This window comes from Bubalus bubalis, chromosome 3 (genome assembly GCF_019923935.1).
Source record: "Bubalus bubalis isolate 160015118507 breed Murrah chromosome 3, NDDB_SH_1, whole genome shotgun sequence".
Taxonomy (NCBI): Eukaryota; Metazoa; Chordata; class Mammalia; order Artiodactyla; family Bovidae; genus Bubalus; species Bubalus bubalis.
This window is the reverse complement of record NC_059159.1, coordinates 20,975,599-20,998,704: the sequence shown is the minus strand read 5'-3', so window position 1 is coordinate 20,998,704 and position 23,106 is coordinate 20,975,599. Positions and strand designations below refer to the sequence as shown.

General features: G+C 53.9%; 1 protein-coding gene across 3 annotated transcripts in view; it reads right to left on the bottom strand.

The window, feature by feature from the left end:
- Positions 1–18,728, bottom strand: part of ACLY (ATP citrate lyase) — a 44,295-nt gene extending 25,567 nt beyond the window's left edge. Inside the window, exons 1-14 of one of the 3 annotated variants that reach the window (XM_006055770.4) lie at positions 18,570–18,728; positions 13,927–14,108; positions 12,617–12,739; positions 10,947–11,009; positions 10,325–10,515; positions 9,784–9,863; positions 8,671–8,801; positions 7,779–7,897; positions 6,866–7,002; positions 6,121–6,182; positions 3,956–4,073; positions 1,807–1,961; positions 1,249–1,339; positions 219–299 (exon numbers count right to left, since the gene is read on the bottom strand). In XM_006055770.4, coding sequence (XP_006055832.3) covers positions 219–299; positions 1,249–1,339; positions 1,807–1,961; positions 3,956–4,073; positions 6,121–6,182; positions 6,866–7,002; positions 7,779–7,897; positions 8,671–8,801; positions 9,784–9,863; positions 10,325–10,515; positions 10,947–11,009; positions 12,617–12,739; positions 13,927–14,085 — 1,510 coding nt within the window. In that variant the 5' untranslated portion in view covers positions 14,086–14,108; positions 18,570–18,728. The remainder of the gene's footprint in view (positions 1–218; positions 300–1,248; positions 1,340–1,806; positions 1,962–3,955; positions 4,074–6,120; positions 6,183–6,865; positions 7,003–7,778; positions 7,898–8,670; positions 8,802–9,783; positions 9,864–10,324; positions 10,516–10,946; positions 11,010–12,616; positions 12,740–13,926; positions 14,109–18,569) is intronic. The other 2 variants (XM_006055772.4, XM_006055773.4) reach the window with 2 other exon arrangements.
- Between the last annotated feature and the right edge of the window lie 4,378 nt (positions 18,729–23,106).

Sequence of the window (23,106 nt, the reverse complement as noted above, 5' to 3'; positions counted from 1 at the left end):
CTGGTGACAACCCCCATGGCAAGGAAAGCAGGGACGTGAAATAAAGCAGGGGTGGGAAGGGAGGGGGCAAAGACCAGGACTTGGGGCAGGCTACACCGAGGCAGGGACAGAAAAGATACCAGACAACACTGCAACCCACCAGGGACGGGGAGACAGAAGCACAGAGTAAAAGACTGTAACCCACTAGAAAGCCACACGCGGAGCTGGGGGCATCCTACCTTGCAGGGGTCTTGGACTTGGGACTGAATCTGTCAAAGAAAATGACCAAGGCGACTGAGTGACCCGTTGATGGCTGGAGGCTTTGGAGGGAGAGGGTGGGAACAGGAAAGGGTTGGTGGACGAGCCTCGACAGGCTGCCACCCTCACCATCTCTCGTCTGTTCACAACAGACAGGGGCCCGGCCAACAGGAGGGCCCCAATCAGCAGAGTGGAGCCAAGAAGGGGCGGAGGGCCAGGGCGTAGAGAGAGGAGCGAAAGCACCGAGGCTCAGAGGGTGCATTGGACACCAAAGGCCCAGGGTCTCTGGATGGACAGCTGGCCCAGGCCCGCCCTCCTAATCCTGTTTTGTCCCCGGGAAGCAGGGGACATCAATGAGATGATGAGGCTGAGAAGATGGACCTGACACTGTGCTGGGGACAACGCAGCCGTTTTGAGGACTTCCAATTCTGAGAGCCTGGAGCCAGTGCCACTATTCCACAAAACGCCTCAAGCACACTCTGTCCATCCCAGGAAGAGACCCAGGGTAACTGACATGGGCTGCCTAGTCCTGGTGGCAAGGGCTGGCTGGCAGGGATCAGGTCTCTGATGAATCAGAGGAGGGAGAGACGAGCGGGCAAGCCAGATGGGAGGGCAGACAACGTGTGCCCCCGCGGTACGCTCCCAGGAAGGTGAGACCCAGGATGGTGGGGGCAGCCACAAGAGTCTTCTGCCATCCTGAGCTTTGGGCTCCTGCTGTCTGCTCAGGGGGAGGGCCTGAGGGACCTTCCCCCGACCTGGTACTCCTGTAACTCCGTCTCCTCCGCAGCCCACCAGCCCAGATCACACACCCCGTGGGAGGAGGCAGAGAAGACAACTGAGGAATGGGGTGACCCCATTTGCAGAGAAGGCTCCGGCCACCGCATCTCCATGTCCCATTCCCATCCCATGTGCCACGCCCACAGCGAAGCCCAAACTGCTTCCGTCCACATCTGCTGGCCCAGCGGGGTCTCAGGAAGGAACAGAGGGTTCTAAAACCACGTTGGGAGTTACCTTGGGGCATGGCAGGCTTGGCCTTCTTGGCAGGGGCCACCTCATCAGTTCTGGACTCAGAAAAAGATGCCGTCCTGCTGGGGGCTGGAGTCTGGGGGTACAAGGGGGAGAAAGTAAGGGTCACAGAGAATAGCTGGGAAAAAAGCCAATGGTCCTTAAGGCCCCAGAGAACTCAGGTAATAAGAACTACACACAGCTCTGTTCTCCCCAAGATGCTTTCAAAAGTACTATGCTAATAACCCTCTGAGATAGGAATCAGTAATGTCCCCAAGCTACAGACAAGCAAACTGAGGTTCTTGGTGATAACTGCCGGGATCCCTCCCTCTGCAGGATTTGAACTCGGGTCTGATTTAAAAATCCCCTATCTTTCCACACCACCACCTCGACTAGGGCGGGAAAAAAACCAGCAGAAATACAGAAACTAACCACATTACAGCCTTCTCCCTGTACCTCCCCAAGGTCCCCAAAAGGTGGGGACTGGGCCCCGGATGGGATGGGGTATGAGGGGCGACAAAGATGACTCTGCGGGCTTTGCAGCAGAGGAAGACTGGAACCTACTGAAGTACTCCCGCTGGCGTTGAGGAGGAAGTTTGCGGTGTGGGCCGCTGTGGGCGGCTGATTGGGGATGGGCCGATGGCCCAGGGCCATGCCCACGATGGCCGTCATGTGAGTCTCGGTGCCGAAGACATGAATGGGGATCCCAGTGGTCTTCCCTGTGAGGAAGGAAAAGCATTCATCACTTGAGTCTCCTAAGAAGTGCCCGTGGCCGCAGGACTCTGCCAAGGACCCTTCTGAGCCCTGGCCGTGTCTGGCACTTTCTGTGCAAGCCCAATTATCCCAGGACAAGTTGGTGGTCATTTTCTTCACCACTAAACAAATCTCTGTAAAGACTACCTGCCAGCAAGAGCATGAAACGGCTTTATGGACACCCTCCAATGACCACAGCATCGTGAGAGCCTGCCCTCCTCCTCCACCCCTGTCGCCTATGGCCACCGCACCACAGCCCTCCAGGCCCGGCCTCTGTTCCTGAACACCTGGGCTCCTCTCCTCTCCCCAGGGCTCTGCCCTGCTCCTTCCTCCGCACGGAGCTGTCAGCTGGCTGTCACTCAGCTCAGCTGAAGGGTCACCTTCTGAGAAAGGCCCTCCCTGACCTGACAGCCGTTCCCCTCCACGCCGCCCTGCCTGGAGATCCCTGGTAGACAGCATCCTGTTCCAGCCGCTGTTTACTTGTCTTAATGTCCCCAGAGTTTAAGGCCCCAGGAGTGACTGGGTAGCATTCACTAAGCTGTGAGCCCAGAGCAGGTCTTCAGTTTTAGGTGAGAATTAGGACTTGAGACCCCTGCAAGTGATCCAGGTGGCTGTAATATTTGCCATGGATCTCAGATTTGGGAAAACGGGAAGGCGGAAAGGTCCAGTCTCTCAGTCAGAGGGCCCACTCACTGAGCAGGAGCGGCTCACATCTCCTCCCCTTTGTCTTGTCACCTGCCCCCCAACCCCCGCCCTATCCCCCTCCCCACCCCTCACCCCTACCCCCACCCCACCCCTCATCCCCACCCCCCCCCCCACCCCTCATCCCCACCCCCACCCCTCACAAAACTGCTCTTGGCACCAGGGCTGCGCTTCACTCAAGACCAAAGCCCGCTGGTTCGATCAGGTCAGTTCAGAGAGACCTAATCTTAGTCCTCACTGATGAGACGTGGTACCCCAGTTCTTGAAAGCCCTGAGTCTGAGGTCTCTGGAGCCTGCAGGAGGCACCCAAAATGGAGAAGGAAGAAAGGAAACCAAAATGGACCCACGCCCTCGCTTCCCTCAGCTCAGAGAGGGGGCAACTCCTTCCTGTTCTACCAACTACTGGACCCCCACCTCCATCCAGGCCTGGACACGGACCCGTCTCCCTCCCCTCACCCCTCAGTCTGGGCCACCGCTCTGTCCTGGACCTGCCGCAGCCTCCTGGGTGGTCTCCTTGCTTCAAGCTGGCTGCCCTGGAGGCCTTATCTCCACCTGGCAGCCTAACTAGCCCTCAACCCCAAGTCAAATGGTGCTGCACCTCTGCTCAAGTCTTCCAGCAGCTGCCAGGGTCACAGCCAAGCACCCACGGGACCTGTACTAGCCCTGCACGCTTCTCCCTCGGCCTCTCTGCCTCCAACCTCCACCCCAGGCCCCTCAGTTGGTCCCACCTCAAGGCCTCGGGACCTGCCCTTTCATCTGCAGACAGCCACCACCAACTGCTCCCTCTCCTCCTCAGATTTCTGCTCAAATGCCACCTTTTTGGCCAAGTGGTCTGACTGCCTCATTTAAAACGGCCCTGTCCCCTCCCACAGAGGCCACCCCTTCCCCAAGTGGTCCTGCCTCGTGCCTGAGGCTGCAGCCACTGACCTCGACAGCATGAGGGCCTGCTGCCTGTCAGCTGTCGCGTGTGGCCGTGACCCCAGCCCTCAGCACAGCACCGGGCGTGGAGCAGGCCTTCCACAGGCAATTGTTGACTGAACAGCTGAATAACTGCTTTCCTGCCCATCCTGAACTTAGGTTTCGGTCAGGTGCCGTGTGTTAGAGGGCATAGAAATGCAGCGGAAGCCGGCTGTAGCTCCGGGGAGTGAGGTGGGTGGTGGGAGGAGCATGGAGACATTAGAAGACTGACTTGCTCAGGAAATCCCGAGGAGGCAAGACGCTCAGGGTGGGAGGGACAGAAAACATCCCCCCATCTTACCGACTTCTCCCATGACCCGTAAGCCCTCCTGATAGTTGGGGCCACCTCTTCGGACAAAGATCGTGACCTCGTGCTCCTTCAGAGGACCCTGGTAATCTCGAATTGCTCTCACGATGCCCTGGAAGGACCAAGGGACAACACTCAAGTGCTTAGAAAGAAGGCAGCAAGAAAGCAAGCACTTACAACCATGGGAAACAAATGTCCCAGGGCTGCGGGGAGTTTCCTGGTGGTCCAGTTGTTAGGACTCAGCGCTTTCATTGCCAGGGCCCCAGGTTCAGTCCCTGGTCAGGGAACTGAGACTCCATTAGCTGTGCTATGCAACCCAAAATAAAAAAACCCAGGGCTGCTTCTCATGAAGCACAGAAAGACCCCGCCAGTCAAGAATTCCATGAGTAAACTGGACTGCCGCAACCAACCCAAAAGCCCAGGACTGGTGACCACTGGTGATGGTGCTGAGGTGAGAACATGGGGTACCCGGGGTGACACCCCTCAGTGCACGGGGTATTGGGCCTCCAACGTTGCTGTTGTTCAGTCACTAAGTCGTGTCCAGCTCTTTGTGATCGCATGAGCTACAGCATGCCAAGCTTCGCTGTCCTTCACTATCTCCGGGAATTTGCTCACTCATGTCCACTGGGTCAGTGATGCTATTACCATCTCATCCTCTACCGCCCCCTTCTCCTGCCCTCAATCTTTCCCAGCATCAGGGATGAGTCGGCTCTTTGCCTCAGGTGACCCGAGTATTGCCAGTATTGAGTACTGGTTCTCAGATGCCAGTGGGGCTTTGCTGGTCTCTCACCCCATCTACAGCTGTTGTTTTCTTAACAACAGCTGTTTTCTTAAAACTGTAATTCTGGGGGAAGCTGTACACCAAGATCCTATGCATGAGCTGCTGGGGTTATCAGGACAAAGTCTATTTCACTGGCAAAGTTCTACAAAAGCTTCTCCAACTGACTTGGGAACAGCCGTTGCAATGGGCATAACTTTGGAAACGTGGGCACATGCACAGGTGTGGACCAGTTTTGTCTGGGCAGATGGGAGGGCAAGCTTATGGAGTCTAAATTCCATCATTCGTGGTGTTTCACGGCGAAGCTCTACCCACGGTGCCTGCTCCAGACATAATCGCCCGTATCACTGGTGCTGCCTTTATGACAGGACTGCTTGGAAGTTAAAACAAAGCTGCCGAGATCCACCTGTGTCAGATCTATTTGTTGAATCAGGTCCAATTAGGGACCTGTTTTAGGTAAGACTGACAAGGCCTTGTCCTCTACTCCTTGATAGCTCAGACTTCCAAGACTGACATTTATTTACGCATTCTTCTTTTTTTAAATAACATATACTTCTGATTTTTTTTTTTTGCTTTGCCAGGTCTTAGTTGAGGCACATGGGATCTTTGATCTTCATTATTGCAGCATGGGGGATCTAGTTCTCCAACCAGGGATCGATCCCGGGCTCCTTGCCTTGGGAGGATGTAGTCGTAAGCCAGTGGACTGCCAAGGAAGTCTCAATCTACATGTTATTCTCCAAGTTTATGTGGAACTATCAGATGGCCGACGTTCTTTTGAACAGCTGCCCTGAGCATCCGACAGTAGGGGATAGTAAGTGGCCTCCTGAGGCAGCCACCCTGAAGGGGAGGAGTCTGGAGACACGTGAGCTCTCATTCTTACTGGCAGTCACACTTTCTTTAAACTGGTGCCCACGGCCCTGACCTATGTACAGAGACCCAGGATGACTAGCCTCCGACTAGATAAGCAGAAGCCCTGCACCCCAGGGCGTCAAATACTTCGTCATGCCAACCTTTTGGAAAAGGGGCAGATGACTGGGAGACAAAACACCAGGAGGTGCAGAGAACCCAGTCTTACAACAGAAGGTTGGAAACGGAGTCAATCAAGCCAGTTCTTTAAGAACTGAGACAGGAAAGGCAGAAATTCACCTTCTCCCCACATTGTAGATGGGAGAATCACGGCTCAGAGAGGGTCAGCTGCTTGTCCAGAGAGACATACAACTTCAGAGAGATCCATCCCAGAGTCTTCTGCATCCCTAGGTCAAGACCACCCCCACCCTGGCCTGGGTAACTCATGGGGATCTGCTTCTGTCCCAAATCTTCTTACAGAAACTTCCCTTCCCTGCTTCCCCCCAACCAACCACGTTCCCCTGCAGCTGGTTACCTTGAATGTGGCAGCCACATTGGTGAAGTTTGCGATGCTGCCTCCGATGATGAGGATCTTGCCTGCATTTGGAGCAAGAGAGAAGTCAAAAAAGGGTTAGAAAGGGAGACTTAGGCATCGTATCAGAAATCCAACTGAGGTCCCCCAATTGGTAGGAGATACCAGTGCAGAGGTGGGGAGCAAGCTGGTCTCTCCTGACTTAGTTTCATCAGCTCAACCCTCCCTTACCTACACCACAGAGCAGGTGGTCAATCCAAACCCACAGAATCTCTGCATCGTTCCTAGCTGGCACCGAGAAACCTAGCATGGTTTCTGGACACCCTGGTGGGACTCTCTGTCTGGCTCATGGGAAAGGGAATCAGTATCTGTAGTCCCAAAACACAGCACAAGTGGTAAAGGGAAGTTGGGAAGCACACAGCCTGAATAATAAAGGTGTAAGCAGGCCATGAAGAACTGAATTTATAGCCGTCAGCAAAAGCATGCTGCCGCCACTACCTCCGCTGCCACCTCCCTTGCACCTGCTCATAGGACTTCATGTATCCACCCCTTCCTCACCTGCTTGGAGCCCCTGGAATGACAGGTGCTGTCACTACCTGCTGCAAAGTCAGGGCAACCTCGGTCCAGAAGTTAAACGACGAGCCCCAGGTTTCAAAGGACCGGGACAACCTCGTGCCTCCCACCCAAGCCAAAGCTCTTCCCACCCCAGGACACTGGGCCGTGCCAAGGAAGAGCCCGTGTGTCTCACCATCTGGGTGCTTCTCGCGGGTCATAAGGGAGAGGATCGTCTTGGCGTAGTCATAGGTCTGCTGCTCGCTGGGGGCGCCCGAGTACTCCCCGTAGTTTGCCAGCTCGTTGACACCCCCCAGGTCGCAGATGGTGTCACTGCCAGGGAGATAGGGAAGTCAGTGCTGGCAAAAGGCAGCAGCCTGGTGCCTGGGGGGGCCACACAGAAACCCCTGAAGCCTTGAGACCAGGCCACCTCTGGAAGCAACTTCTCGGCCCTCAGACCCTCAAGCCCCTCACCAGTCATACTTGAAGGTTAACTGTGCTGCCTCAGACCCTCCTAGGGGAGCACCCTGCCAGCCCTACATGACATCTCTATGGAGTGTGAAAATATAACTATTGCTGTTGTTTAGGCACTAAGTCGTGTCTGACTCTTTGCGACCTCATGGACTATAGCCCACCAGGCTCCTCTGTCCACAGGATTTTCCGACTAAGAATACTGGAGTAGGTATCCGTTCTCTTCTCCACGGGATTTTTCCTGACCTAGGGATCAACGAGTCTCCTGCATTGCAGGCAGATTCTTTACCGATGAGCCACCAGGGAAGCCTGTGACTATTGACACAGGTGCTAAAACAGCTGGAAGGACACACACCGTGGTGACACACTAGGGTGAGGGGTGGGGACACGGCCTGGTTCACTTCCCTTATCTGCGGCACCTTCGCATGGAGCACATTGTTACTCATGGTAAGAGTCAAAACTAAAAATTTAATTTTGAAGCAAAGAAGACAGTTTTGGAGACAACATGGGTAGGCCTTTCCGGAATGCCCTGAGGGTTCCTGTTCTGTACCAGAGAGGGGGGTCAAGCTGATTCAGGCCACACGTGGGAAGCCCGTGGGGGACCCGACCGTCAGCCCCTCAGCAGTCCCTTTGGTCACCTGTACACGACAGAGGCACCCCCTCCGGCCACCATGGTCCAGATTCTCCCCTTGGGATTCAGTAAAGTCAGCTTCAAGCTTGCCCCACTTTTGGCGTCCAGATCTGCGATGTAGGCTTCCTGGGGACCAGAGAGCAACAGGTGGGCCCTGGGGGCACCCCCTTCACCAGGCTGCAGACCCCAGGCCCCCTCCCTTTCCCCTGGAGCAGTAGGAAAAGGGCCTCCGTTGTTCTCACCGGGGCAGGAAGAAGGGTTTGTGTGGGGCCTCATGGGCCTGGGACAAAATGGGATGCTGTCTGTAAGCACCAAAACCATCTATGGCCAGTCACTGCCTGGAAACAAACTTTCCAACTGCTTTCCCTCTGATTTTAAGTCCTGCTAAGTCCCTTGCTTCTACCCTGGCCCCACCCCCAGCATCTCCCTGCCTAACTCATTAGGTGCCACCCTCCCCCAGCCGGCCAGGCCCCATCCGTCCCCCCAGCCCAGACTCTTCCCCTAGCTTAGGTTCTGTCACACACGCCCGATCCTGCTGTGAGGACCTCTCAGAGGATGGGGTGGGAAGCAGCAATTAAAATTCTCAGCAAGTGGCCAAGACAACTATCTAACGACAGGATCAGGGGGAGCCACTCAGAATTACTGAGAAACAACAAATCAAGTTACGAGCCCAGGGAGGTTGATTGAGAGAGGAGTCTAAAAGGATTTCTGGCCAGGATTCAGAGGCTTGGCTCTCTCCCACCCCCACCTCCTTTGGGGTTTTAAGAAAATTAAATGGCTCGACCTTCATTTCCTGCCAAATATATAGCTCACAAGGGGGTGGGGGGAATGCTCATCTGAGATTAGTCACCCCGCCCGGGCCCCCCTCACTCTCAGTCTCCTCCCCACAGCAGCCTTACCTCTGGGTAAGCCTCCCGTCCGAAGGGGGGTGGGAACTCTATGTCACCCCACTTCACTTTGCAGATGTAGTCGGCAGTGGCATCCACCTTGGCGGCCAAGTCAAGGACGTAGACGCCATCTTTGGTCACGACTTTAAGAAAAGAAGAGGCGATCGGACATGGGTCCCAGCAGAGGTGACCGTCCACCTCCAACCCCCTCCAGGCTTTCCCACACCCACCCCCGGAAGGTCCCCAGGCCTCACGACTCTCCAGCTCAACAAGAAACCAGATTGGTTCTTATGGAGACACAGCTTTTCCCTCATTCAAGGAAAAACAAATTCTACAAGACCATCCCCACTCTCTGATCTGTAGGTACTAGGGCAGAACCCTGTTTTAGCTGCCATGGCAATTTTAAAACATTACCCATTCACCCATCCACAACTCTGCTATTTAAAAACAAAAAGAGTGTTTCAAGCACAATGTCTAAGGCCCCTGGGTGGGCACCCCAGGGTCTCTTAGGGTCCAGAGAGAAGTGGGAAGAAGGGGAGCTGTGGGTGCACCGGGCCCCCCACCAGCAGAATTCATTTATTGCTGTCTCGCTGGAGTCCACTTCCCTTTACCCAGGGCCACTGAGCTAATTTAGTTAGCACAGAGCCATCTGGTCCATGAGAGGGGCTACATCCCCCAGCTGGAATCTGAATCAGGAGTCTGACCTCAGAAGCTCTGGCCAGAGCCAGCCCACACCACCTGCCTCTTGCAAACCTGAGAGCCTTCGCCAAGGTGTTTCCAACTGTGGCGGGTCAATGATTGACTAACTCCTGGAGTGGGTGGAGGGGAAGGGGGCCTCTGAGGCACCAAGAGGAAGGGAGGGCCTGACTGGTCAGGCAGACGCAGGGGCAGCCCAGCTTCGGGAGAACAGCCTGATCTACTGGCGGGAAGAGCCACTGAGCAGAATCAAACCATAACCAGGACTTCCCCATCACAGAAGAAACTGGAGCTGGTGAAACAGAAGGATGATCATGGCCTCCTGAGAGCTCAGAAACAGGAGCCTGGGGAATCCCTCTGCCCCTACACACCTGTCTGCACTGCCCTCTGCAAGCGGGGGTGTGGGCCCACCCCAGCAGAGATAGTTACCAAGGGGGTTGATCTCGAGGTAGGTGAAGTACAGGTCCTCATAGAAATTGAAGAGGCCGGAGATAAAGCTGGCCAGAATTCTAGAGGGGGAGGCAGAGAGGGACTGTCAGTCCACGAGGGAGCAGGCTCAGCAGCATCTCTCACTGCTATTGACAGCTGCACTCCCCAGCAACCGCTCTGCTGACCCCTCCCTCTCCTCGCCAAACCCTGCTCCCCGGATGTCACTCTTCAGCCACTAAGGCGGAAAGAGGTTGTCAGGCATGGAGCAGGAGGGGGGCCCACACCAGACAGACAGGGGCAAGGAGGTGAGGGATGTTGACGGACATTTCAGTCTGAGCCAGCCTCCCCACTGCCCCCGCATTCCTCCTGGGGATGGGGAGGGGCTGGGACTGCTGGCTGCTCCCCATGTTCCAGTCAAAGGCTGGGGCGGGGTAGCCGGTGCCCAGACAGGGAAGACCACTCCACTTGCCCCCCTGTACCCAGAGCTGTCAGCCTTCCCCGTTCCTATACCACCACCACCCTGCCATCCCTCTCACTCAACTCTTTCTTGTCTTCGGGGGCGTGGACCAGCAGGTGTTTCTTGATGTCCTCAGGATTCAGCTTCTCATCCACGCCGACGAGCAGTTTCTGGGCTTTAGCATCCACGTCGCCCACGTCCACCCCACCCTCGTGGTGGAACAGGACATAGTCCCCTTCTCGGGTAGCATAGATGCAGACGTAGAACTCTTCCTCCTTACGAGGGAAGAGGGCAAAATATGGGTGAGGGGCCCAGCCCCAGTAGTATCATTTCTAAAATCCCACAGACACCTCCTACCGGGTGAGACCTCAAGGACAAGAGGCCACTGCCTTGCTGGCTGACAGTCCAGACTGGGCCAATGTGACCTGCTCTGGGGTAAAGGTCCTCCCTTCAAGTCCTTCTCACTCCAGCACTGGGAAGTCCCCTCTTTACCAGTGCTGGTTCCTTTCTGCTGCAAACTAAGCCCTTCCCCTCATCTTGAACTCCCTGCTCTGCAGCACCCTCAGACCCTAAAAGCGCAGCTTCAGAGACTTTGGTTGTTCTGACTTTTCTCCAGCAGCTTGAGTTCTCCTTTCATCATTTTAGGATCAACAGGCACAATGCTCCCAGAGGGCAAAGACCCAGCTGGGAGCCACCTCACACATACCTGAGTGTGGGAGACGAAGGGTTCGATCAGGAAGTTCTTGAGGAAGCCTGTGGCCTTGCCAACCTATGGAGATTGAAGGAGACACAGCTCAGGCGGATGGCACGCCTTGCTCGCGGGGCAAGAGGAGGGATGACCCTCTGCTCCCTCCACCTCAACCGTCCATCGGAGGTGGGGCTCCAGCGCTACTGCCACAACACCTGCCAGAAAGAGATCTTTCCAGAAACTAGGGCAATGGGGTCACAGACTCTTACATGAAAGAAGTCTTCATGAGACCCCCTCTTCCACCCACTGCCCTTGTGCCAGCCACACTTTGACACTTCTAAAATGTCTCACACCTTCTTTTCCACCTCCTCTGGAGGGTGACAAATGAGCTGTAGTGTGGCCCCGCCCCCCAAAAGCAGCGATCTGGAGCCTCTACCCCTCTGCTGTCCCACAGATCACGTGCTCGGACAAATCAAGGTTATCGATCCCAGAGCTCAGGCAGGGAGACCCGGTCACAGGCACAAGGAATGGCTGGGGAAGGGAGAGAGAATGGAGCTTGACAGGGAAAACTTTTCCGCAGACTTTCCCCGCTGAGGACAACAGGCCTGCAGAGCTAATCAGTTTGAGTGGGTCCCTGGCGGCAGCCGAGGCAAGACAGTCCTCACCCGCCCTCCCCGCGTGTCCCGAAGCCCCCGCCCGCCCATGTGTGCGTCATTGCTGAGTCAGGGACCAGACAGCGATCCATCAGAGGCAATGAGCCGCTCCTGCCCGGGCTGACACGGCTGCCAGCTCAGATGTCCCCAGCGTTTCCCCCCGCCCCCTGACAAAAGCCAGCTAAGAAGGAAGCATGAGAACCTCCCTGGGGACACTGCTCAGCACCCCCCAACCCTGCTGTCCTCTCCCCAAAGGCCTGGGGGCATGAAGGTCAAGATCCCTCCACCCCCAAGCCCATGTATAACTTCAGGGATCCCTCCTTATCCAGGAGAGCCAGAAACAGGAAATTAAACAAGAAGAACTGATTTAAGGAAGCCCAGGTAAAAAGGAAGATGGCTCCATCACCACCTTCATCCTACTCTGGGGAGATCGAGTTAGAGAACAGCTCAACCCTGATCCACAGTCACCCCAGATGGGACAAAGCCAGGTGTGGACAGCACATCCTCCCCGGCTTAAGCCAAGCCTTGGTCCACTCCCTCCCTTCAGTTCTCCAGCTCCCTTGGGGAGAAGAAAAAGAAATGCAATTTTATTTCTGGGCATCGCTTAGCCTTCCTAAGCCATATTTCGCTTCAACTCTCACCTACAGAGTTGAAATTAATCAACAAGCTGGGAGAAGACAAGAACTGAATTGACTCTTCAGGATTAATTGTCTCCTCCTAGATTCTTGGCCCAAGATGGTTTCTGCCTAAATGATTCTGCATCTCCCTTCGAGTATTTTTTTTTTCTTTATTGTGCCTCTTATGTATGCAGGTCATGGTGAGCTACCCTACCCGTTCTGGTAATTGAAAAGAAAGGAGTTCCCAGAGTAAGTCTGGGAACTGTTGTTAAAGGAACTGTTGTTAAAGGACTCCTGCCCTCCCCAGGCTGCAATCGGACCAGTCATGGGGGTGATCCATAGGGCTGCAGATCTGAAAGCAACCATGTTTGCTTCTGTTCCCACAGCACATCCACCCCAACCCTACACCCAGACTCACTGTAGCCTCCTGTCCCAGGCGTGGCTTCAGCCAGGACTTGACTCCATCCAGAGTGAGGTTGACCCCAACTAGGCCCAGCTTTCCACGCCGTTTGATCAGCTGGTCTGGCTTGACCACCAGGCTCTGGAACAAGAGAGTTGGTTTGCTTGTTTTGTGTTTTGGCTGAGCCATGTGGCTTGTGGGATCTAGTTCTCCGACTAGGAATTGAACCCAGGCTCTTGGCATTGAGAGCCTGGAGTCCTAACCCCTGGACCACCAGGGAATTTCCAAGAGGGGTCTGTATTTAGAGCAAAGAAGGAGAGGGGAAAGTTAAGAGGTAATAGTCTAGGGCCCCAAAGCACAGGATACCCTGGGTGGCTTCCAATTCACCCCACCCCCAAGGTAAATTCCACCCATCTTCAAGGTCAGTTCCCAGAAGCTTCCTTCACCTATCCCAGCCAACATCTTTGACAACCGGCAATCTAGAGCTGTCCTGGCTCAGGATAGGGTCTGGCACAGAGTAGGTGCTCATTGAATAGCTGCTGAATGAGTAAAGGATTCCCTACCCTCCCTATGTGGTATCTTAGCTTCATTCAACATCTCAGAATATGGACTGGCACCCACGTTCCAAAAAGAAAGACTACAAAGACAGAGCCCTGGGGTGACAAAGCACCATAGAAGACATCTGGTCAACCCTATCCCTGTACCCGAACCCCATGTACAAGATCTACAAGCAGCCCCTAGCCACTGCTCACACACCTCCAGTACCAGGAAGTTCACCAACTCCCTTTGTGGTTTGGGGTTTGGGGTGCCTCATAGCGGAAGGAAAATTGCATCCCTGAACACCCTCCCACTCGCCCCCCTCACTGGTCCTAGTTCTCTGGGACCTGCCAGAGACGTCTAAACGGATCTACAGAGAGGATCCCCTACTCTGGGTGGATTCTATCAGCCATCTACACAAAGTACAGCATCACATTTCCTCATGGCCCTGACATATTCCTGATGGAGCAGGTGCTTTTTACTGAGCATTTAACAAATGCCAGGCAGCAGACTAAAGACTTTCCAGGCATTATTACTAGTCCTTAAACTCAAGAGAGGTGAAATGGCTTGCCCCAGGCCACATGGTTAATAACCAGAGAGCCGCTACCCGGACTCCAGTTGTCAAGTTCCAGTCCAGGCTCAGCACCTCAGCATGCGGCACACAGGGCTGAACACAAAACTTGCTCAGCCCCCTGCACCCTGCCCACCCAGGCAGGCCATCTGCCATCACATGTTCTGAGGGGACATCTGGGCCTGGAGGAGGGGCGGGGTGGGGGGCAGGGAGGGCTCACCTGGCTGAGCAGCCATGGGTGGTCCTGCAACAGGCGGGCCCAGTCTGTGTCAGGGGTGACCCGGGCATACTTGAAGCGGTTCTGGATGGCCGAGGTGGTGCAGATGTACTTGTAGAGGAGCTCTTTGCCTGTCTGCTCAGAAATCGCCTTGGCCGACATGGTTACAGAAGGCCCTGCACTACCTGTTGGGGAGAGAGGGGCTGGTCAAAGGGGGCGGGGAGATGGAGGCGCTATCTTCTCCAGCAGGACAGACCCCCACCCAGCTGCCCCCAGACCATAATACCTGATCTCAGCGCTTCTCCAGAGGGAGAAGAGGGCTGCCCCAGAAGGAAGGATGGAAGGGAGATCTCAAACAGCACTGACCACAGACAGTGCGGATTAGGAAATGATGGTGAGGACAGAGGAGAAAAACAAAGGTGGCAGTTACCTCCCCGGGGACTCGTGGCCTCTACTCTCTAGGCAAACTAGCTCACCCAGGAGCACATTCACGATCATTCACCCTGGAGCAAAGAAAGCTGGATGGGGAGACCATAATAGCCGGCATGTGACCCAAACCTGAGTGCCTGTCCCACCCGAGATGGGCACAAAGACCCTGAAACGCACCCTCTAGTTCTGTGACCTGCGGGGAACACAGTTAAATAGTGTAAGACTGGCCCTACCCCTCCTCCATGTCTGGTCTCCAACACACTCAGACTCACTCATTTCACACACTCACACACATCACCAGCCCAAAAGCTGGGTAAGCAAGTCTATTTAGCCTCACGCAGGACCAAGCCCCCCAGGAGTGAAGAGGAAGAGTTATGTCAAAGCCCATTTCTCCCAGGACACCAGACTCCCACCCAAGTTCAGAGCTGACACAGGGCGGGGAACTGTGACCTTCAGTGCATCCCACCCACCCCACTGAGTCATCCAGCTACTCATTTAGAGCAAAACAGAGTCCTCTCTGGGAACCACCCATACCGGTCATTTCTAACCGAGCCAGAACTAGGGGAAGAGAGGCAGAAGCCATCCTGGGTCACATGTAGGTGAGCCCTGGGAGGTGCATGGAGATTGAGAGTCCTATTTCTTATTTTTATTTTTGGCCACACCACGTGGCACGCACGACCTTAGTTCCCCAACCAGAGATCAAACCCATGCCCTCCACAGTGGAAGCACAGATTCTTAACCACTGGACCGCCAGGAAGTTCCCACAGCCCTATTTCTTAGATGAGGAATAAAAGCTCAGAGGAGTTAAGGCAACTTGCCCAAGAAGCCTAATTAATATGCAGGGGTCCTGAGACTTGAACTCAAACCCTCTCACTCCTGGTCCCTAGAAAATCCCACAGTCAGCCTGACAGAAAAGACCACTTGTCCAGGAGCCAGGCCATTTCCCCCGTTCACCTCACAGAAGGGTCTGTAATGACAACTTCACCTTCCCTCCCTGTCACTTTGTCCTGACACACCCCTTCTCCCTTGGGGTAGTGCCTGGAGCAATTTGGGGAGATAAAGGGTGGGGAGACAGGAAGGGAAAGGAAACTAAGTCATTCCTGACAAGAGCTTGGCCAGATCAGGAAAAGTCACTCCTATCTCACAAAGATTCAGAATTGAGGTTGTTGAATTTACTGGGAGAGAAAAGCCAAGTGTAAATAAAGGAAGGTGGAGCTGAAGGGCTGGCTGCTTTACATACTCAGGAAGGCTGGTCTCTCCATTTCTAGCTCGGGGAAGGCCAGAGTTTCCGGGGCCACTCTGCACCTCCTTTCCAATTCGCCAGGCTGGGCTTCAGGTTCTAATCCTGGCTTGACTGGCTGGCTGAGCCTCCCAGCTATCCTCCAGCAAGGCACAAAGGGTGCATTCAGTCTGGTGTCTGGCCCAAAGACGGGTAGCTGGGAAGGGGCTCAAAGGAAACGTTCCATTTCTCGCCTTCCCCTGGGATGACTTCGGGCTCCTTCTCAATATGAGTTTCCAAAGGAGACGCCTCAATCAGCCCCACTCCCCCATACCCCTCCATCCCCCACCCACTCCAGCTCCATTTCCCAACCTTCTTGACTCAGACCAGAAAAACTGGTCCTGAAATCAGATGGGTACATACATGTGCCCCTACCCTCTCCCAAACAGAGTGCAACCCAGGGCAGATCAAGCAGATAAAGGAGAAAGCAGCCGCCGACCACCCTTAGTGGTTAGGACACATCAGTTCAGTTCAGTTGCTCACAAGCTAATCACAAATTCCAAGAGAAAGGAAGCCCCGCCCCCGCCCCCCCAACCCCCGGCTAAGCCTCTCCAGCAGAGAGACACTCCCAGAACAACGACCGCCCCCTACCCCCATACAAAGACCCAACTTTGGAAAGAACCTGGATGAGAAAAGGGACCTTCTGCAGCTGAAAAAAAATCACAATTTCCTTGAGCCTTAGTTCAGATCTCAGATCCAAGAACTCATCTCTGGTGCTCAGGAGAGGGATGGAAGAGCTGACAACAGGGGAATGGCACAAGATAGAAAAGCTTTGCCAGCTCACCAAAACACAGACTGGCCATCAGAACACTTTGGCATAGATGGGGCAGGCCCTCTCAAGGCCAAGACAGAGAATTTACAGGATAGAGTAAAAAGACAGGGAAAGAATCTGGCCTCTGCATATTTATCAAGACAGGGTAAGAAGGCTCACAAAGCCAGGGAGTGGACTGGGTAGAGATAAATCACAAGTTTAATCATTCGGGAAGTCTCTTGAAGGTGGTGGATCTTAACCTATTTGAGGTCAGAAGAAAAGCCCAGAAAAATGTACACATACCCAGTTTCGCTTATCCCTTCAAGATGGTGACCTGTGACCATGATCTGACAGCCCAGAGACCCATAGCTAAGAACACTGGCTCAAGTGACAAAGGGACTTAAAGTGTAAACCAGTCTGGGCTGGGAACACAACACACACACACACACCCCACTGCAGAGTCTTGGGCTGCCTCCCCAGTAACTGAATAACTGAATATGCTGTCAGACTGGTCAGAGATGATTTCAGGGCAGAGCTAAGATCCAAGGGGTCCACTTTGGGGTCCCAGGAACTGTTACCTAGGTAAATTTGGGGAAAATCATGCCAGGGGACCTGAACACACACACACACACACACACACACACACATTCTCTCAATCAAAAGGACGGCCCTTCTGAGCTGAATGGGGTCTTTTCTGCAGACAGGATAAGTGACCCAGAATTGAGTTCATCCACAGCAGCCACGGAGGGCAGAAGTAGCCCACAGGGAAGGCTGAATGAAAGGAGTCTGTTCCCCAGGACTGTACCCCTGGGACACAGCCTGTGGAGAGGAACCACTGGGGATGCTATGTAGGGTCTCTGTGAGGAGGACAAAGAGCACTTATTTTAAGGTTAGTATCCACAGGAGTGGTTTTGTTTTGTTTTGTTTTGTTTGGAAAGGCCAGGCAATCCCTGGAGTAAAGAGAGGGACAAAATTCTGAGGGTCCCCTACTGCAGCAAACATAATGGAGAATGGGGGTGGAGACACCTACCACCCAGCTGAGCTCAAGAGCTGTTCCCATTATCATTTTCCAAGCTGTTTAAGAAGCCCTTTAAATAAAAAAAAAAAAAAAAAGCAGCAGTAGCTCTTTAAGAAGTGAAAACACCCCTCTGGGCAGCTGGGTCTACCAGGTGTCCTTCACCCAATATTTCAGAATTTCAGAAATCCAATGATCTGAGCTGGCTGAAACAGTCCAAAGTTAATGGGTGGAGAGAGGAGTGGGCTGGTTGACCAAACTGTGCTATGCACTGCTTCCCCCCCGCAAAATCCTCTTCCCAGGCAGACTCCGGAGGACCACCTAATGGTAGAACTCCTTGGTATCCGCCAAGGTTGGAGAGGGCAGGAGGCGCTGGGACTGGCCCTCTGCCAAGCCCGACAGCAGGGTGGCGGCAGCATTCTCCAGCCCCTGGAGGACCTTGTCTCGGCCAAGCTCGGCATCAACGCCAAGGGTGGGGAGAGAGAAGGGCACCCCGGCCATCTGTCGCTTAGCGGCTGGGCCTGACGGCACCCCCAGAGCTAGGAGAGTCCTCCCTGCACCGCCCATCCAAGGATAGGTCCTCGTGGCGAGGCCTGGGTTGGCCCTGCCAAGTGTGGTCCTCGGCGGCTGCGCGCCCTGCTCGCTCCTTCCACTTTGGCGCGGGGCTCAGTCGACTCTCCACAGAACTAAAAGGGAGGGCCTGAACCGACTGGTGAGGAGTAGGAGTAGGGGAGACTAGCCACAGCTCTACCTCCTTTGCCCGGCATCCGATGGCGGGGGTGGAGGGACCCAGATCGGGGCAAGAGGTGGCCACAGAAAGCCCGATGAGGCCCGGCGACTAGTCCCGGGGTGCGGATGAGGGGAGCCAGTTAGGGGCGATGTAATACGGCGGAGGGAAGGCAGGCAACAACGGCGGCCAGCCTTGTGCAAACTCCGGGAACTAGAATGTGGAGGAGTGGGGCGGGGGAGGGGAGGGCGACACGAGGCCACCGGCCGGGATCCCAGCGAAGGCTAACCTAAAACTAAGACCCCCAAAACTCCAAGCAGGTGCAGGGAGCGCGTGTGAGCCCCAAGCTGGCTTCGAAGGAGGCGGTTCCGGGTTGGGGGAGGGAAGCAGGAAGCTCCTGGACCAGGTGAGGTCCATCTCGCTAAAACAGCCGTCCGCCACTCACCTCTCCGAGAACGTCTATGCGCGGCGTTCAGTCTACAGGACCCAAGTCACCGCCCACTGCTAGGAGCGCTCCAGCCTCCCGCAGCCGCCGGAGACCTGGCTTTTGTCCGGGCGCTGGCGGGCTTCTCCCCGCCCCCATCGGCACACAACGCGAGCCGCCGGGCCATTGGCCATACGCATTCCCTAGCCTGAGCGCCAGAGCTCCTCCCAATTCGCTGCCTGATATAGCCCCGCCCCCGAGGCCAGGCCCCAGAGTTTGCTGGGACTTGTAGTCCCGCTGGTGCGTCTGTCCCGGACGGCTGGCGGGCACCGCCTCTCCGGAGCCTGCCAAGCCAGGGAGGGGTCGGGGGCGGGGCCTCCGGTGGGGAGATGGGCCGGGCTACGCTGGGAGGGGAGCTTACGAGGCTGGGGGCCATGGCCTGATCGCTTAGGAGGTGGGCCTAGAGCCGCTGCGATGGGGTGTTGGGGAGTGGGGGCTGGGGTGTTGGCCGAATGGGCTGTATCGCAGCCTTGGGGACCCAGAGTCTCCTTCCCAGCCCGCTTTGGGAGAAACTGACGTCCGTATCCTGGCAGCTTGAAATCGGCCACATGAAACCCAGTTGCTTAGACCTGCTTTTTGCAAGACTGCTTGCCCATTTGCACGTGGACTCTCTTCCTTAAGCTGGTGGAGAGAGGCCGAGAGGAGAGACTAATAGATGAGACCTCCCACTGTAAATGGGATAGGGCGGAGGACCGCGTGAGCAGGTGGGGCTAGGAGGGGTCAGTCACCACCTTGCGTCAGTCACCACCACTCATCCACTCACCTGGGCGCACAGAGCAGAGAATTCAATGAGAGATTCTAGCTCAAGGCTGGGGCCATCTCTGCTGCTCGGGCTCTCCGCCCCGCCCCCACTATCTCACGCTTAGACAAGAGGAATGAATGAACTGCCGCCTTCCCCTTCTCCATTACCGGGGAAACAGAGTGCATTTTCCAAATCAAAAACTGGGACACCCGGTCTGACAGGTATTGGTGAACTTGTGGGACAGAATTTTTTAAATCAGACAGTCCTAGAAACCAAGACATAGATTTACTGCTGAGACATCCTGGAGCTTTCCTATGTCCATCCCAGTCCTCTAGGTCTCTCGAGCTGCTCCCTGACCCTAACAGCTGTGTAGCTCCAGGAAGGAGGATCATGCGCTGAGCAGCTCAGGTGAAAGGGTCAGTGCAGTGTGCAAACAGACCACATGTCTGTGTTCCTGCCAGGCGCTGGGGTCACACTGTAACAGTGCTACCACATTGCTGTACACAAAAACCTGGCCAGATCCTCCCCCCAATACACTTGTTGGCCATGCCTGAACAAAGTGATCCCTGATGACGTCAGTTTCTGGTCCCTTCCCTCACAGGCATCTTTTTGAAACAGCATTTCCTCAGTTCCTCTCTCCTGTTGGTCATAGAGAGCCTTCCACTCCTACATGGAATGAGCTCCACACTTACTCAGAATCTCCCCAAATAGCACCCATCTTGGAGAAGGATCACCTCTCCACAGCTAAAGAAAACACCTCCTGTGAAGGTACTCCTTTTCTGGCCTTTAGTTCAGTTCAGTCACTCAGTCGTGTCTGATTCTTTGCGACCCCATGAATCACAGCACGCCAGGTCTCCCTGTCCATCACCAACTCCTGGAGTTCACTCAGACTCACGTCCATCGAGTCAGTGATGCCATCCAGCCATCTCATCCTCTGTCGTCCCCTTCTCCTCCTGCCCCCAATCCTTCCCAGCATTGAGTCTTTTCCAATGAGTCAACTCTTCGCATGAGGTGGCCAAAGTACTGGAGTTTCAGCTTTAGCATCTTTCCTTCCAAAGAAATCCCAGGACTGATCTCCTTCAGAATGGACTGGTTGGATCTCCTTGCAGTCCAAGGGACTCTCAAGAGTCTTCTCCAACACCACAGTTCAAAAGCATCAATTCTTCGGCACTCAGCTTTCTTCACAGTCCAACTCTCACATCCATACATGACCACTGGAAAAACTATAGCCTTGACTAGACAGACCTTTGTTGGCAAAGTAATGTCTCTGCTTTTCAATATGCTATCTAGGTTGGTCATAACCTTTCTTCCAAGGAGTAAGTGTCTTTTAATTTCATGGCTGCAGTCACCATCTGCAGTGATTTTGGAGCCCAAAAAAATAAATCCACTGTTTCCCCATCTATTTCCCATGAAGTGATGGGACCAGATGCCATGATCTTCGTTTTCTGAATGTTGAGCTTTAAGCCAACTTTTTCACTCTCCTCTTTCACTTTCATTAAGAGGCTTTTGAGTTCCTCTTCACTTTCTGCCATAAGGGTGGTGTCATCTGCATATCTGAACAACTCAGGATCTTTGTGGGCTAGTGGGAAGACTGCAGTCAGAGAGAATCCACTGTGTAGCAATTATCCCCCCGGTTAGAGAGATACAACCATCCAAACAACAAGGTCCTACTGTATAGCATAGGGAACTATATTCAATATCCTCTGATAAGCCGTAATGGAAAAGACTGTAAAAAAATTATATATATGTATAACAATCACTTTGTTGTAAGCAGAAATTAACACTTTGCAAATCAACCATCAGATCAGATCAGATCAGTCGCTCAGTCGTGTCCGACTTTTTGCGACCCCATGAATCGCAGCACGCCAGGCCTCCCTGTCCATCACCAACTCCCGGAGTTCACTGAGACTCATGTCCATCGAGTCAGTGATGCCATCCAGCCATCAACCATACTTCAATAAAATTCCTCAATAAAATTCAAATCAACCATACTTCAATAAATTTTTTTAAAAAATTACACATCCAGAAACAGGCATCTAGGCTGTAATAAACTTTGTACATCAATTTGACAATATTGAGAAAATTTTTAAATGCACGTGTCCACAGCCCCAGCAATTCCATTTCTAACAATTCATCCTTCAATATATTGCAGATGTATGTATTTTCTGGCTGCTCTCTCCAGCACTTTCAATAGGGCCTGGTACCTAGTCAATGGGCTTGCCAGGTGGTGCTAGCAGTAAAGAACCCTCTTGCCAAGGCAGGAGATGTAAGAGATGTGGGTTCAATCCCTGGGTCAGGAAGATCCCCTGGAGGAGGGCATGGCAACCCACTCCAATAATCTTGCCTGCAAAATCCCATGGACAGAGAAGCCTGACAGGCTACAGTCCACAGTGTCGCAAAGAGCCAGACAAGACTGAAGCAACTTTGCATGCATGCACCTAGTCAGTAAGTGTTTGCTGAGTGATTAAGTTCCCCATCTCGATGTTGCTGGACCCAGGTTTGACTAATCCTGGGAAAAACAACAAGAAAGTTACTATCCAAGAAGTGAAAGAGGAGAGGTGCTGACCAGAGGATCCATGAGCCAATCATGGAGGTTTTTCAGTTCCCTCAGTGGGCCCATTGTAGACCCCTAACACTCCCCAGACTCCCTCATTACCCCACCATGCCACCGCAGAGGCTCCTCTGCCTCAAATGAATCAATTTGGACCTCCTATTCTTACCTTTCTGTTCTCTGACTTTAAAGCTTTAAACTCTTCTGATTTTCCCATTTGAATCACCTCCCTCCTCAGCTTGGCAGAGGACAGGTCCCTGTCCCTGGGTACTGTTGATGGCCTCAGGCTGCAACGGCTTGGAGCCAGGCTTGGGTTCCCAGCCAGAGGTTGGGGTTGGGTTGCAGCAGTGAAAGAACCAGATCCTAGCCACTAGACCAGTGGTCAGTGACAAGGGCCCTGGCCCTTTGGATTTGCAGAAAAGAATTTCCACAAAGACAGAAAGTAGTGAAGCAAGTAAGTATTTATTAGGAGGAAAAAGAGTACAGTACGTGTTGGTAGGCAAACCAGCAAACTCAGAGGGAGAATCCCTGTGTTGCACCATTATGGCAATTTAAATCACTTAAATGCGGCAATTCTTCCAGTTTTCCCTTGGCCAATCATTTTGATTTACCTGGTTCACAGTCCATATTTGGTTTATCTCAGTGTCCTTCCACGTGTGCACACATCTCTTAGCCAAGACGGATTCTACTGCAAAGACCTATGGGTAGAGCATCCCTTGACATCACTCCTCCTTTGATTCCCAAGGAGCCTTTCTGAGCACCTGTGGTCAGGGAGGTCTCCTGACTTTGGGAATGAGAAATATGTGGTCGGGGCAGGGCTCAGCCTCCTCCCTTAATTGTCCTGCTATTCTTGTATTAAAGTTTTGGTCCACAAGGAATGAATCTCCAATTGTTTTATGCTGGGGGCAGGAGGAGGAGGCATCTACCTCCTGCCTCACCATCTTTGTGCCCAGGCTTTGGGCATTTTATCTCAGTTTCAGAAGCTTTAGTCTGGGGACTTCCTCGGTGGTTCAGTGGTTGAGAATCTGCCTTCCAATACAGGGGACTCGGTTTAGATCCCGGTAAACTAAAATTCCACATGCCACAAGGCAGCTAAGTCCCAACTAGAGAGGCCCACACTTGGCAGCTACTAAGCCTACACTCTCTGGAACCCACAACAAGAGAAGCCCTGGCACCCCATCTAGAGAAGTCTCCATGCCACAACG